A 16,289-nucleotide genomic window follows, 5' to 3' on the forward strand; every position below is an offset into this window, starting at 1 on the left:
GGTCCAGTTATTGATATTTTTCTTCATATCTTTCATTTATTTGTTTGTTTTTTTGGTACCGGAGATCGAATTTGGGTGCTTACGCTTGCGCAGCAGGCGGCAAAACCACTGAGCTAAATCCCCGGCTCTTTCATATCTTTTGTACTGTTGCTCTGTATGTGTTTTTGTGTGTATTTTTTTCCTGTTAATAATTGGTGAGTGTTAACCTTTGGTGATAAATTTGGATGTGTCTGTTCTCCCATTAGTCACTTCATGTTTTTTTGCCGGGGGGGGGGGAGGATATCTCCATGAAATATTAATGATTTCTGATAGATTTAAATATAAGGATATTTAAGTAAAATTTATCCTTATAGGTACTCTTCCTTCCTTTCTACAGGTCTGGCTTCTATTTGGTATTATTATATTCCTTCAGCCTAAAGAACTTCTTAACTTGTTATTTTTCAGTGAATGACTTCTGACAAGTCAGCAGTTATTTAGCTGAAAATATCTTTATTCAAATTCATAATTTATGCAAGATCTCTTCTGTGGATGTAGAATTATATATTGACCTTTTTTTCTTTTGGCAAAACAAAAAGATGTTAGGGTGTCATTTTCTGGGTTACATTGTTTGTGAAGAGAAACCGGTGGCTATTCTTAGCATTGTTTCCCTCCTGCCTGGCTGATTTTAGTGTTTTCTCTATGTCTGGTTTTCAGCATTTTGATCATCATCCACTTCCACTGTGTGTTCTTGCATTCTCCTCCGCAGTCATTGACTCTTGGATCTGTGGCTTGGTCTCTCTCGTCAGTTTGTACGAACCCTGAGCTGTAGCTCTTTGCATTCTCCAGTTGCGTGTGTGTCATAGATGGCCTTAGGGTTACCCAGAGAGAGCTTTGCTTTGTTTGTGCAGTTTGCTTTTGTGTTTTGAGTTGGGGTAATTTCTGTACTACCCCCCCCCCCGCGCCCCCTTTGCGGTATCAGGGATCGAACCTTGTGCTTCTGAGGCAGGCACGGTGCCACTGAGCTAAATCCTCAGCCCGTCTTTACCCTATTTTCTGCTTCACTGATTTCCTCCCTTTTTTCTGAGTCCAGTTTGCCTTTAAACTCATTCAGTGGCTTCTTCTGATACTTTTTAGTTGTAGCATTTGTTTGTCCTTAATTGAAACATTTTTTTCTTTGAAATTCCCCATCTAGTCACACGTTGCCTTCCTTGTGACCTAAATTCTTCTAACTATTTATTAGTCATTTTAAAGTATTTGCCTGCAAGTTTCATCATCTGAGTCATTTATCAAATGTAAATCTTGTGTTAACTTTTTTTTTACTTGATTATGGGCTCATTTGTTTGGTTTTTGGGGGGTCTGTAATTTTTAATGTATGCCAAACTTCCTGTACTTAGGAAGAGTTGAGATGGAAATAAGTCATCTTTCCTATCAGAAATAAGCGCCCTCACACTCTGTTAGGCCACTAGCATGGGGCCGAGTCCATCCCATTTGTGCTTTAGCTGAATCTGGGCTCTGTCTGTTTGACCTAGATTCTGTGCACCACTCTCTGAGGATGTTCCTTTGAGCGGTGCGTGTGTCTGGGCCGGGAGACTCTGGAGAAACTGTGACATTACCTGGCCGGCCAGCAGCCCAGGACCTGACTCACAGCTGGGCCCCTCCCGCCTATCCGCTGTGATGTCAGGGCCGGGTTGCTCCAGCCGCTCTCTCCTGGCAGAGGCTTGTCTTTTTCCAAAGTCAGTTCATTCTGGTGCCTTTGGACCCTGCAGTTCTCTGATGAATGTTTAAAAGCAGTGATGCTGTGACTTGACTGGTGGGCTGCTTCTTACTTTGGAATGGGAGCAGTCATCTCAATTTCTGTATTGTAAATAGAAGCAGACGGCCAGTGATGCTATGCTAATTAAATCCAATATTTGTAGAGATTTTAAGGGTTTTACTATTGTCTGTCATAAATGAGTTTTCAGGAAATCTCAACACATGTGAAAAGTAGTTTATTAATAAACATTTCCTAAAGGGGACATAAATAATTTGTTTCTAGTTTTACCTCCTATGAGCAGGAGGCTAGGCCAGCACCTCTGTCTTTGGCACACTTGGAGGCAAGGCTGCAGCATTGTGGAATCACATGCAGGGAGGCCGGGCAGCCGGTCTTAGGCACAGGAGCAGAGCAGGGTGGTACAGCACCCACTGGGGCGGGGTCAGTGCGCCTCCTCTGTAGGGAAGCCCGTTGGGGACATTTCAGCTCTGCAGGCCTCTGTTGCACGCACTTGCTTTTGTTGGCTGGCTTCCTTCCACACCTTTAAAAACAAAAACAGCTAAAAAAAAAATGTGGCTGGAGCTGCGCAAAAACAGCCATACTTTGCTGACCCTTGGCCAGATCTCCGTGTCATATTTGGTCTCAAAATTTTGTTTTTGTAACCAGCAGTATTTTCAAAATAGTAATGTGTGAAAAGGCAAGAGATCTAACCCCAAAGCGTCCTTTCTGATGAAGGCCTTGACCATGTCTAGACATATTTGAAGTTCAGTTGTGTGAGCTGTTACATACTTCATCAAACTTAGAAAAGCCCTTGCTTTCTTTCCTTGCAGGAGTACAAACCGCCAGGAAGCCGGAAACTTCACAATATCCTCGGAGTAGAGACAGGAGGACCTGGTGGCCGGCGTGCTGGGGAGTCGGGTCATACAGTAGCTGACTACTTGAAGTTCAAAGACCTCATTTTAAGGATGCTTGACTATGACCCCAAGTCTCGGATTCAACCTTATTATGCCCTGCAGCACAGCTTTTTCAAGAAAACAGCCGATGAAGGTACAAATACGAGCAACAGTGTCTCTACGAGCCCTGCGATGGAGCAGTCCCAGTCTTCAGGCACCACCTCCAGCACATCGTCCAGCTCAGGTCTGTGCCGCAGGGCGGGCTGGACTCAGTGTCATCTTCACCAAGTGGGATTCTTCTCAAGTGTGACTTGGCTTTAGAGTATTTACTGACTTTGTGATATACTTTAAGTTAATTTTACAGGTTTTTCTTTTCTTTTTGGTGACATCTTTTTAATGTGTAGTATATAATATCAACTCGGACAGAGTGTACTGTAAACTCCCAAGTTACACTGTGCTGTGCTGTTCCAGGTGGATCATCCGGGACGAGCAACAGTGGGAGAGCCCGATCGGACCCCACGCACCAGCATCGGCACAGCGGCGGCCACTTCACGGCTGCCGTGCAGGCCATGGACTGTGAGACACACAGTCCTCAGGTGAGCCTCGTGCTGCCCATGGCGCCTGCCCTGCGTGGGTTAGGATCGGATGCCAGGTGCCTTTGAGTGAGCCTGTCATTGTTCTGAGGCTCACAGACTTTGAAATCACAGAAGTAAGCTCCCCTGTCCTTGTTTAGAAATGGCTGACGTTTAAGCCAGGCATGGTGGCACAACACCTGTAATCCCGCCTCCTCAGGAGGCTGAGGCAAAACAGAGCATAAACCATGGAGGCTAAAAATCAAACCCTGAAGAGATTCAGAAACCAAACTGTGAGTACTAACAGGCAGAATAAGTGTGAGCCAGGAGTTGCTCAGACCACCAGGCCTCAGTTCCCATTGTAGGGTGAGGACCAGGACTGAAGCTCAGATGCTGCTGTGTTCAGTGAGGGAAATGGGAATGTTTGAAACAGTGGCTGCCGTCCACCCACTAAGTGGTGGCCATTTCTTCTGTTTTGGAGCCAGGGTCTCATTATGTTGCCCAAGGTAGCCTCAAACTTGCCTGGGCAACATGATGTCACCCTGTCTCAAAAGAAAAGAACAGGCTGGCATTTATTGCCCTGGTCTTGTGGTACCCACAGTCCTGGCCTCTGAGTTTTTCGAGGCTTGCTTTTTTTTGGTTTTTGGTTTTTGGGGGTTTTTTTGGTACCAGGTATTGAACTGGGGACCTTGCGCTTGCGTGGCAGGCACTGGAACCACTGAGCTAAATCCCCAGCCGGGTTTTTGGGTTTTTTTCCCCTCCATGATTTTTGTTTTGTTTTGCTTTTGGTTTTAGACCTATAAAAGAGAGGATCTATTTTAAGTTGTTTTTACATTGAGGTGAAGTGGATGGTAGTTGTAGAAACACTTAATGCTTTTGTAAGCTAATGCTAGCACGTACCACATGCTCCTGGGTGAGAGGTGATGTACTGTGTGACGGGAAGCAAGACTGACCATTGCTCCCACTCTCAGGACCCTGAGTAGTCACCCGCCTCATCCACATTCAGTGCCGCCGTCAATTACTGTTTGCCACCCTCTGGGGCAGTCTTCCAGATTTCTTAGTTCGTCCCCTGTGTCTTCCGTTCTCTTTAATAATTGTTCCAAACTTTCCTGCTCTCTGCAGAAGCCTTTAGCCTCTCCTTCTCTGTTGCTATCCACTCCTGCTCTGTAAAAAGAGTCTTCAGATAGGAACTTCCTCCGGTTTATCCCATAAAACAAGCGCATGGTCCTGCGCCTGTGTGCTAGTGTCCACTCCTTGCACCCCTTGCCATGAGAGCCGACTCAACCTGGTGTCCTCCCCTGGCCCTTGCTGCTGAACAGCATTTCTCCTTCTCAGGTCTGTCCCATAGTCATCAAAACCTCTCTGGCTTCCTGTCCCCTCCCCCTGCACCCCTGCTGGCTGCCCTTCCCGCTCCTCACCTGCCCGCCTGCCCCGGTCAGTGGTGCTCTTCACCAGTGCTTGTCTGCCTTTGTTCCCAGCCACACTGGACACTGTTCCTAAGCAGCCACCTTCTGCTTTCCGGGGCAGTGTGTGTTCCTGTGCCCTCAGCCCTCTGGCCATGTCCTTACCGTCTCCTCTGAATTCTCCTCTGCCCACTGGGAAGCCCGAGCCTGCCTCTAAGTGCCGTGTGTTCGCCCCTTCTCAGTGAGCACACTTCCTGGGTGGTCTCACATGTGCTTCCACTGACTGCACTCACCACCCAGCAGCAGGCCTTCTGCACGCTTCCTGATGCTTCCTCACGCTCGCTTCTCACTGAGCTGAGCTGTGCCCTTGTTTGGGGTCGTTTATTGTTCACGCCACTTTGAAAGTCTCCACATGGCACTGCACATGTGCCACATAAGCTGGTGTCCTCATTTTCACCTCCAGCTGGACTTCCCTGTTGTTATCTGTTCTTTGTAAAAATGCCCTACATTTAGCTGTTCGGTCAGTCATAAACCTGGGCACTGGGGTGTTCGTTAATCCTTGGCTCCTCCCCCTTCTCTCCCACACTTGGGCCCGGCCCCCATCGGTGCAGCCATCTCTAGGCTGTGTCAGAAGGGGCGTCCTGACTGGGCTTCCAGGGTCCCGTTCAGTTCCCTGGCAGCACCGTGCTCTTCTCTGCAGCCACATGAACTCGACTTTAAAATAGTCTGATCTTGTGCTTTCCCCTACTTCAAACCAGTGTTTGGCTTCCCCTTGGACCTTAAGTAAAATCCACATTTCTTAACAAGATGGTACTGATTTTCATGATCTGGCTGTACCTAGGCCTTTCTCTATCCTCAGCTCAAACTGATTTTTTAAAATAGAAACTGCCCTTGCCTTTCTCATATTGTTTAGTAACTGGAATACTTTTTCTTCACACTTTTGCTTAGCAACTGCTATTGATACCTTGGATCGTAAATGCTGCTACTTCCAGGGGACATGGTAGCATATGCCTATAATCCCAGCACTGTGGGAGGCTAAGATGGATTCACAAATTCAACCCCAGCCTGGGCAACTTAGTGAGACTCTTTCTTAAAATAAAAAATAGTAGGGAGTGTAGCTCGTTGTGAAGGCCCTGGATTCAGTTCCCAGTACCAAAAAATCAAAATTACTGTTCAGAAAGGATATCCCAAATTCTTCAGGATATCCTGCTGTCTTCTCTTCCAAATATATTAAATACTGCAAACATACCTGGAGCAACAGATGACTACTGTGCCCTGTGTGTCTCCTGCCTGTATTTGACAGATGTCGGTATTTTGCTTTATATTTGGGGATAGAGGGAGCTCGTTCGTGCTGTGTTTCCCAGGCTGACCTCAAACTTCATAATCCTCCTGCCTCAGCCTTCCAGGTGGCTTGGATGACAAGTGTGAGGAGCTAACTGTACCAGGCATATTATTTGATCTTTGAATAATGTAGTCACGTGGTGAAACACAAGTAAATATAAAAGAGGATTCAAGAAAACGCCATGTCCTTTAACCACCCAGTTTCTAATAAAAACTAATACTATTCATTTTTTTGTATCCTTGTTTTGACATAGTTTATATGTGTACAAACACTGTGCACAAATAGTATCATACCATACATCTACATCTTAGGTTTCTACATGTTCAGCGTGTATTTTAAATCTTTTACTGGATCAGTACACAGCTTTCTTGTTTTTGTACAGTTTCACAATATTTCATCTCACATAATTCATAAGTCATCTCACTATATGTGTCCTCCCATTCCCTTTAATTTTTGCAGTCCTAGGGATTGAACCTAGGGCTTTGTGCATATTGGACAAGCACTGTCTCTCACCAAGCTACATTTCCATCTGCTTTTTAAATTTTGAGACAGGATCTCACTAAGCTCTCCAGCCCAGCCCTGAACTTGGAATCCTCCTGCTTCAGCTTAACCAGAACAGGTGTTCACAACCACGTCCTGCTCACTGGTTCCCTACTCCTGGGCATTCAGCGTATTTCCAAATTACTATTACAGATGTTGATGTAGTTAATAACACTGTACGTTCATCATTTACACATGTGCAAGTTGTCTGATACAGATTCCTGAAAGTTGTTGAAAGTAAAATTGCTGAGTCAAAAAGTAAGGTAACTTAATTTTGATAAGTATTGCCAAATTGTTCTTTATTATTTTCTAGTCCAATAATTTGAGAAGCTTCATTGTTTAATATATTCTTGACAGGGCTGTACATGTATGACTGTCCCATTGGGTGGCTCAAGCTGGTGGGAATGTGTTAAAAACCATTACAGAGGCAGAGCATGGTGATGCACACCTGTAATCCCAGCACTCGAGAGGCTGAGGAAGGATTGCCGAGAGTTCGAGGCCAGCCTTGGCTACATAGCGTGTTCAAGGCTACCCTGCACTACAAAGCGAGACCCTGTCTCAGAAAACCGAGAAAAAAACCCATTACAGGGATAGAGTGTAGCTCCCCTGTAGAATGCTTGTCTAGCATGTACCAGGCTCTGAGTTGCATTGCCAGGACTGCAAAACAAAACAAAGCAAAAACCCACACAAAATCCAAGCCCTTTATAGTGATCTTCCCTTATCAGTGGTTTTACTTTTTATAATTTTGGTTATCTGTAATCAACTATGGTCTGAAAATGCTATGAGGAAAATTCCAGAAATAATTGTCAGTTTTAAATTGTGCACACATCTGCAGTGTGATGAAATCTCACACTACACTGTCCTGTTCCACCCAGTCCTGCCCTGGGTGTAAATCATCCCTTTGTCCAGCTTCCCACATGACTTGCCCCTTATTTGATTAGTAACCATCTCAGTTATCAGATTGACTGTCATGATAACGCACTGTGTGTGCCTTTATTTTACTTAAAAATGGTCCTAAAGCCCAAAAGGAGTGATTCCAACAATTCACGCTGGCCAGAGATGAGCTGTGAAGGTGAGAGTACAGTAAGATGCGGTGGGCGAGAGACCACATCAACATCACTTCACTGTGCTGTGTTGTCACAGTTGTTCTGTTAACGGTTGTGAATCTCTTCCTGTACTTCATTTATAAATTAAATGAGGCTCAGGTATGCACGTAAAGGATAAAACAGGACAGTCATTGCTCCAAGTCTGCAGTTTTACATACATGGGTTCAGCCAACTACAGATCAAAAATATTTGGTAAAAAATTGCATCCATACTGAACACATCCAGACCTTTTCTTGTCCTTATTCCTGTACAGCACAATGTAACTCTCTCCATAGCACTTCTGTTGGGTGGCATAAGTAATTAGAGATGATCGGAAGTGGTTGGGAGGACATGCATAGGTTATATGCAAACATCACACCATTTTACATAACGGGCTTGAGCATTCGTGGATCCCTTTGCCAGTAAGGAAGAGCAGCTGTCTATATACAGAGCCCACCAAAAATTGTACTCACATCAGCAGTGTGCCATACTAATAAATGTCTGGAAGTGAATGGCCACTGCTCTGAGCACCTCTAAGGTAACTCATATTAATCTCCTGATGTCTCAGTAAATTTAGTATTGAGATACTGATACAGATTTTTCTTTCCTGATACACACATTTGTTTTGCATACAGGGTCAGTACTGTCCAAGGGTTCATGTGTGCATTGGGACTTGGGACTTATCCCCCATCGATAAAAGGGGCCTTTTTTGGTACTGGTTAAGTTTTTCTCATCCACAATTTTTGGGACTGGAAGTGTTTCACATTTCAAAGTTGTTCAAGTTCTGGAGTATTTGCATAGACTTTATCAGTCAAGCATTTCCAATCTGGAAATAGGAAATTCTGAAGTGCTCTACTCAGAAAGTTTTGGATTAGGGTGCTCTACCTATATTATCTTTTCTGAGAACTTAAAGTTCTTAAAATCTTCATTGAATAATACCTCACAGGGGACCACAATATTGATTATGCCCACAGCAGGCTGTGAAGAGTTAACCCCACAAGTGTCTTATTTATAGAAGTGAGTCTGGCCAAAGCCTACATGCTGAGGTCAGAGTAACTCGCACCCAAATTCCATTCCCACAATTAAAACCTTCTGACTAGGACAGTGTTCTAATTACAGCCATGTGTTTTGTCTATTCTTTTCCTAATTCGAGAATGCTTTGTCTTGTCTTTTACAAGCCTTGTTTACATTAATTTTCATAGCACACGACTGCACATTTTTGCATGTAGTCCTGCCCTTGCATGTAGCTCTCCTTTACCCCAATTGTTTACCAATAAAAATCAGTGGCTGGGACAGACCAGTACCTTTGTTGGTTGCACTGCCATTGGTTGTACTGGCCCCCGCTTCCTGTCTCTCTTAGTTCTGTCTTTTAGTTTCATTTCTCAGGCCTGTGTCATACACTGGGCAGGAGACTGGAGCCTACTGTAGAGGTTTCTGGTAATGTTTCAGGGGTCCCCATGAATTGGCGCCCAACGTGGGCCTCAAACCCCATGACCCTGAGATTAAGTCTCATGCTCTACCGACTGAGCTAGCCAGTGCTGGCCCTCAGTGTTTATGCTAGCAGGATTTATGCTAGCCACTGATAGACACAAAGTCTTTGCCTTCCCAGAGCTTACAGTGACTTAAAGAAAAACAAACACAGTAGGACATGAGTAAAAATTGCGAATAGTATTAGTTATAAAAGAAAGTAAGGGCTGGGGTTAGCTCAGAGATACCGCACTTGACTAGCACCACAAGAAAGAAAAAGAAAATAGCAAAGGATAGTTTGATAGAGAGTGACTAATTTGTTGATGAGTTGTATTATTTAAAGAAGGCTGAACTCTAGCAACAGATAAAGCCCCAAAATATGGTACAAAGTATTTTTTCCCTGTTTTATATAACTGCCCAGAGTGTGTGTTCGTGGCATGGCTGTCATCTGTGTCCCAGTCTCCCACCATCTGTGGTTGCACCATGCCCTAGGAACTGGTTGTCCATTGTGCAGTCTTATATAGACACAAGGAGTTGAGAGGTATTGTGTGTGCCAGGCTGTTGGTGACATACAAACTCATTCTGTTGGTAACTGGACACGTGGTCATGCCTGTGGGGGACTTGGCAGTATAGTTCAACCATATAGATGCCCAGGAACGAGCAGAATCTATGCTTTGTGGACAGCGAGTAGCCTTTGCCACAGAGGCAGAGGGCAGGGCAGCATTAGCCAGAGTTCTTAGGGCAGACTCGGAACTGAACTATTGAGAAAGAGCATCCAGTGGAGGCTTAGAAATGAGATCATTCCAGGGAGAAAGGAACAGATGACCTGAGACATTTGACAGATGTTGGCCAGGTGGAGGAATGAAGACCTGTGTGGTTTGAATCCAGGTGGCTGAGGAAAGAGGCTGGAGAAATGGGTATTGGCCAGACTATGCAGACATCGTATGGATTTTGATTATTTTGTTTTCCTAAATACAGTGAGAAGTCAGGATTTGAAACAGAGAAGTGTTTGGATTTATGTTTGCAAAAGGGAATTCCTGCTCCTTTTTGGAGGGTGGGTTGAAGAAGGGCAAGAATGGAAGCAGGGAGTTCGTTTTGGAGGCTGCTGAACTAGTCGAAGCGAGAGTGCCAGTGCCCTGGCTGAGAGGTGGGCTGGGGTGGGAAGAAGAGCCCAGAGTGCGGTCTGTTCCGAAGTGGACTCAGTATGCCTTACTGACTGCCTGGAAGGAATGAGTAATTGTTGAGCAGCTGGGTGGAAAGTAATCTTTGGTTGAAACAAGAAAAGATGGAGAGAGGTGGGAATTGTAAAGAATTTCTCTGGGGCCCACCAAAAATACTGTTTTGCCCTTTGTAGAAAGAAACTAACTAACCCTGGCTGGCATAGACAGTGCTCTCAAGGAAAGACAGTGGCTAGTAAAGTATATGATCCTATGTGTGGATATAACTTCCAAAAAATTGCCATTTTCATGGTAATGTATTTTTCACTTTGGAGCATAATTTCAATTTTGTATTTTAGAACTGCCTAATACATTAAAAGTTTCATAAACCCTTTCTCCATGATAAATATAAATGCTTGTGTCATAGCTTCGAATTAATGATTAAAACTTGAAAACAGCATTCTGATCTTTCAAAATATTCTTACAGGTGCGTCAGCAGTTTCCAGCTCCTCTTGGCTGGTCAGGCACTGAAGCTCCTACACAGGTCACTGTTGAAAATCATCCCGTTCAAGAAACAACGTTTCACGTAGCCCCTCAGCAGAATGCATTGCATCATCACCATGGAAACAGTTCCCATCACCACCATCACCACCACCACCACCATCACCACCATGGACAGCAAGCCTTGGGTAACCGGACCAGGCCAAGGGTCTACAATTCTCCAACAAATAGCTCCTCTACCCAGGATTCTATGGAGGTTGGCCACAGTCACCACTCCATGACATCTCTGTCTTCCTCAACAACTTCTTCCTCGACATCTTCCTCCTCTACTGGTAATCAAGGCAATCAGGCCTACCAGAACCGCCCAGTGGCTGCTAATACCTTGGACTTTGGACAGAATGGAGCTATGGACGTGAATTTGACCGTCTACTCCAATCCCCGCCAAGAGACTGGCATAGCTGGACATCCAACATACCAATTTTCTGCCAATACAGGTCCTGCACATTACATGACTGAAGGACATCTGACGATGAGGCAAGGGGCTGATAGAGAAGAGTCTCCCATGACAGGAGTTTGTGTGCAACAGAGTCCTGTAGCTAGCTCGTGACTACATTGAAACTTGAGTTTGTTTCTTGTGTGTTTTTATAGAAGTGGTGTTTTTTTCCAAAAACGAAGTGCAAAGCTGCTTGAATCAGAAGGAGATTAAACACACTGAACCGCTACAAGAGGGCAAAGCTTTTTTTCTTTTTAACTTGAAAAGATTGCAAAGGGACAATGAAGTTTTTAAGAGCCATGTCCAAACTCATCTTCATGGATAGCACAGAGGTATTCTCTTTTTGCCTCCCCATTTAACTTGCCACCTCTCAGTCATAGTGGGCTTTTTGTCTTTCTATTCAACAAAAGTTAATGTTCAGATGTTGGTCTTGGTCATTTGCCAGCTAATTTTAAAAATAAAAAGGCACTGCACACAATTTGCATAAAGGGCCCCATGAAGGTGGTTTTTCTTTTTTGTTTTCCTTTGCCTCCCTGCTTTTTTGTTTGTTTTGTTTTGGGTGATGGGGGAAATTTGGGTTTTTTAAGTCCTCTGAACACAATTGGGCACGGAAATGCAGTACTGTAAGGAAGAGGGACCTCCAGCGTACAGACATCATCTTCAGCTGTGGGAGAGGGACGGTTGTGTCAGCGTTGTAAGGCACACGGCATGCTGAGTGGCGGGGATCAGGACTCTCCTGTCTGAACCTACCGAGGAGCACAGCAGCGATTGCATGGGATCCTGCGGGCTCCTGTTGGAGAGGCCGCAGGAGGAGAGAATGGAACGCGACTGGTCTCCTAACTGGGGTGCACTGAGAAGCAATCAACGGGTCAGCTGTGGCCAGTCCTGGGGAGGGCTGAGTGGTGGTCTTGGGATAACCTTTGGCCTTATGGATTTGGACTCGAAATTAGAAGAGCCTACCATTTCAGATGCAATCACTTGTGGACATGCTTTTGCAGATGGTCCTTAATGCTGAAAACAGAGAATGGGTAATTCAAGAGGCCTTTCTTTTACAATAGACTTTTGTGACCCACTAATTATAAGGTATTGCAAGGTCACTTTGCGTGTGTCATAAAGTTGACTTTTTATTGGTTGAAGGTCACAGAAGTAGTGGTTTGCTTTGATGGAAATAGCTACAGCTGTGTCCCTTCCTGCTTTTTACTTTTTCTTTTGCTTTTTTTCTCGGCACGTGGTATCTCCACCATTTCTTCTGCACAAAGATGTCTTCTGTTCATCCTGAACATTTTTTAAAAATGCAGAATTTTATGTGACTGCTTTTTTGCCTCACAATTATGCTGTGAATTTTACAAAAATTTATTTTCTTTTTTGATAATTTATTGTACCAAAGCTGTTTTTATAGCACATAGATGTCTGTAACCAATAATGTAGCAGTTCTGCACTTTGACACAAGGTGTAACTAGACCATTTTTAAATGTCAGTTGAAAATTATGGCTGTACTATTGCTTAAACAAAACTGGAACTGTTGTTGAATCCATAGCCAATACATTTACAGCAGTCTGTGTACTGAACATAATAGATTGACATCTAACTCCAGATTACAACATCTGTCAAAGTTTCAGTGTGTTCAGGCTTCTGAAGGGAAAGGGGCACTTGATCCAGAAGCTATGGAGCCAGCAGTTGATTCTTGTACTCCTGATTAGCATACTTGTAAACTTGAACACAAGACCATGATACCTTGATCGCATCACCAGGTCCAAACTAGGAGCCAGGAGTAAGCAGAGCTCTCAGCATGGCCTGAAGTGAACAGGCTGGTGTGTTTAGCGGGTGCCTCGTTTTGAGATTATGCTGCCTTAATGTAACACAGTCTGGCAGTTGCTAAATTTGTGTTCCCCTTTTAAATTGACCAATTTTAGGGTGTTATACTTTCGAGCGGTTGAATTAGGAGAATGAAAATAGCATAATTTACCTGTCCAGGATCAAAAGAAGCCTAGAAAAGAAGTAGTAATCTACCTCTGCCGATAAAACCCTGTTCGAAACAACAGCAGGACACCATGTTACTTTTCATTGGTCAACTCCATGTGGCTGGCTAGGTCAATTTTTTGTGAACAAAAGCAGGTTTTTATATGTAAACAGTGATGAAGGGAAGGCTTAAGACTGTGTAAATGTGAATGGAAACTTGGAAATAACCATTTTTATAAACCACAAACATTTTTTGTTGTTAATCAGGAGATCCATATTTATTTTGTAATTAAATGTCAAGCCTGTGGATGATTTTTTGAACTTGGTAGTTCATAAAAGGTTTACGGTGAATAAAAGGGTATCATCTTGAGTATAGCAATATCAAAAGGGATTCAGTAGTTACTGCTGTTTAGAAATATGGAACATGAACATAAGTTTAAGACACTATATGGGTCAGGTCATTTTTTCTGTGCTGGTTGCCACATCTTAGCAAGCACCAAAAAATGAAAGCAGTTTTTAAACCAATATTTACATAAAGAAAACCATAAAATCCAATGCTTCTGCATACTGTGTTATGTTACAGTCCAGTTTTGTGTGCTTTACTACACAGTTTGGTTACAGGGCTTCTGTGCATTGTAAACATAAACAGCATGGAAAAGGTTAAATACCTGTGTTCAGATTGTAAGATCTAGTCCGGACTTGCTGTGTATATTGTAACGTTAAATGAAAAAAGAAACCCCCCTTTGTATTATAGTCATGCGGTCTTATGTATGATAAACAGTTGAATAATTTGTCCTCAGACTCTTTACTATGCTTTTTTAAAATTAATTTAAGAAAAATGTAAACATAGTAAAAATCTTCCTATGCAATTAACCTGGTCCAGGTTGGCAGGTATACTGAGTATAAATTTAGTCAAATGTGTAAGAAGGGAAACATTTGAGTTCCATCAGCATAGGCTTCAGATAACTCTGAAAGTAGAAACTGGAGGTTGAACAGATCACTTGATTTTTAAAATTGGTTCTCCAAATAATTACTATATTCACACAATTTCTCTCTGACTCAAAGTGCTAATATTTTAGTTGGTAGTGTTTAGAATGGTAGTGGGCTTTGACCTCTTGGATGGGGTGGGGGGGTGTAACCCGGATCTGCTCCTCCGTCCTTGACCCTTGTGTATATCAGGGACTTTCATGTACACGTTCTAGAATTCCTGCCACAGTGAGTCAGGTCCTAACCTGAAGTCTTCTCTTTTTGTAAATTAACCTGCATAAGTATTTATTAAGATGACTTTCAGAAGGTAAGAAACTTAAATAGTTAAATGTTATTCTGTGAAATTCAGGTTGGTAAAGTTGAACTTAGCACATGTAACAATGGAAAACTTTTCAGTTTTTTTCTTAGGGTCTGAGAATTAGCTAAGTGGCATATTTGTGATATGGACTAAAAAAAGTTATTTTTATTTAATGATTCAAATTACATGTAAAAAAATTCATTAAAATTGCAGTAATTATATAAGGCCTCCAAATCCTTGCCACTGTACTCCTTCCCAGCTTATGTGTTCAGCTGATTGTCATGTTCTTATAAGAAAATACTGAAATCACACGTGAAGCTGAGGCAGCGCTAAATTCTAAATTGATTCCCCAGTTTCCTTTTGATTGGTCTGCTTTTGTAAGGCCTCAGAACACAAGCTCACCGCTCATTTTTGTATCTGTTTTTGTAGTGGTGGCCCCGTGGTTTATTCCAAAAACGTGACTTGGCCTTCATGTCATATATGAAGCAAGTTTGAAAATGTAAGATTATTGAGGGGACAAAAGCTTTGTATGACTTTGGTACACTGAGACTTGTGTTTAGATTTCTAGAAATTACTCCAGCTGCCTCCCTCAAAGACCTTGGAAAGCCTTTGGTGTCAGAGTAGAGGAGGAGTTAGTTCACTTTCTCCTGACTGTGGCAGACTTACTTCCTAGGGTGGAGATCTACATCAAGTAATTTTTAGTCTAGAGAACAGAGAAGAAACCCCAGGACAGTAGCTTGTTATTTTTAAGGCCGAACTGTTCTGTAAATGTGCCCACCTGGAGCAGTCCTGTGAGGCCAGCTAGGCTCACCCTGGAAAGGAGCTGTCACCGCCCCATCTGTGGGAAGCTTGCTTACTGCCGAGGCAGTTCTCTGCTTTCTGTGTTTGTCTTTGTCTTCAGCATTAAATGTCACTGCTGCTCACCCTAAGTGAAGAACCAGGGTGTTCTCAGATCATAACTTTTTACAAAAATGACACCCTAACATTGAGAGGAAGTTTTCCACTTTTAAGTTTTTCCTCAAATCTTCAGAGTCAACAGTATTTCTCCAACTGAACATTATGGTTACACACACACACGGCACCCATGGCCCTCCCTCAGGTTCCTCCTCATAAGTTCTCATCTTGACATAAGCCTGGCTGTTAAAGGTGGGGGAACAGAATCGGTTCGGGTCAGCTCGTTTTTGTTTCCATAAATCCCCAGCCATCCCCAGCCAGACTTGGCGTCTCCAAGAAGCGAGGCGTGGATGAAGTCTTCACTGGCCGCCCTTGCTTTCTCAGCCTGGCACCCTCGGTTGGCTTCTGAAGACGCAGAGTGCTAGGGTGGGCTTTGTGGTGAGTGAAGTGCATCTCTACGCGTGGGTGGGGAGCAAAGGTGGCAGAAGTTGTGATGAGGGTTGGAAAAGGCAGGGCAGGTCCGGGGGCCACAGCTGAGTTCACATGGGCGTGAGGCCCGCGGTGGGCGCGGTGTGGATGTCCCCCGCGGAGTGTCCCCATAGCGAGGAAGATACCCGAGGATTGTCCACGTCGCCAGGTTGTGACATGCACTGTTTGAAAGACCATAGTTTTGATTGTCTTTCCAATTAAATTTTCTAAAATTGCTACCTCTGGGGTTTTTTTGGGTTTTTATTTATTGTAAACTTTTGCTGCCATTATCCACTCAGCAATTAGTTACCACTTGTGAGCTCTTCAGCTGAAACCAGTAGAGGGGAGATGAGCTTCCCAAAGGCCGCACTGGGCGTGGTGGGAGGAGCACAGCCCACCAGGAGAGGGGTCTACCTGGTGACTCATTTGCCACTGCCTGGGCGGAGAAGCTACGCAGAAACCCGATGGTGTGGGTTGAGGCGGGTACCCTACCTCCCTCAA

At 43.8% G+C, this 16,289-nt stretch overlaps 1 protein-coding gene across 15 annotated transcripts in view; it reads left to right on the top strand.

The window, feature by feature from the left end:
• The window catches only part of Dyrk1a (dual specificity tyrosine phosphorylation regulated kinase 1A), a 135,848-nt gene extending 121,914 nt beyond the window's left edge, over positions 1 to 13,934 (top strand). For all 15 annotated transcript variants that reach the window (XM_087212251.1, XM_087212238.1, XM_004842382.4 and 12 more), the window contains 3 exons: positions 2,560 to 2,866; positions 3,094 to 3,218; positions 10,676 to 13,934. In XM_087212251.1, coding sequence (XP_087068377.1) covers positions 2,560 to 2,866; positions 3,094 to 3,218; positions 10,676 to 11,296 — 1,053 coding nt within the window. In that variant the 3' untranslated portion in view covers positions 11,297 to 13,934. The remainder of the gene's footprint in view (positions 1 to 2,559; positions 2,867 to 3,093; positions 3,219 to 10,675) is intronic.
• The last annotated feature ends 2,355 nt before the right edge of the window (positions 13,935 to 16,289 follow it).

Source organism: Heterocephalus glaber, unplaced genomic scaffold (assembly GCF_053883595.1).
Source record: "Heterocephalus glaber isolate CG9 unplaced genomic scaffold, H.glaber_assembly_v1.0 deba00000122, whole genome shotgun sequence".
NCBI lineage: Eukaryota > Metazoa > Chordata > Mammalia > Rodentia > Bathyergidae > Heterocephalus > Heterocephalus glaber.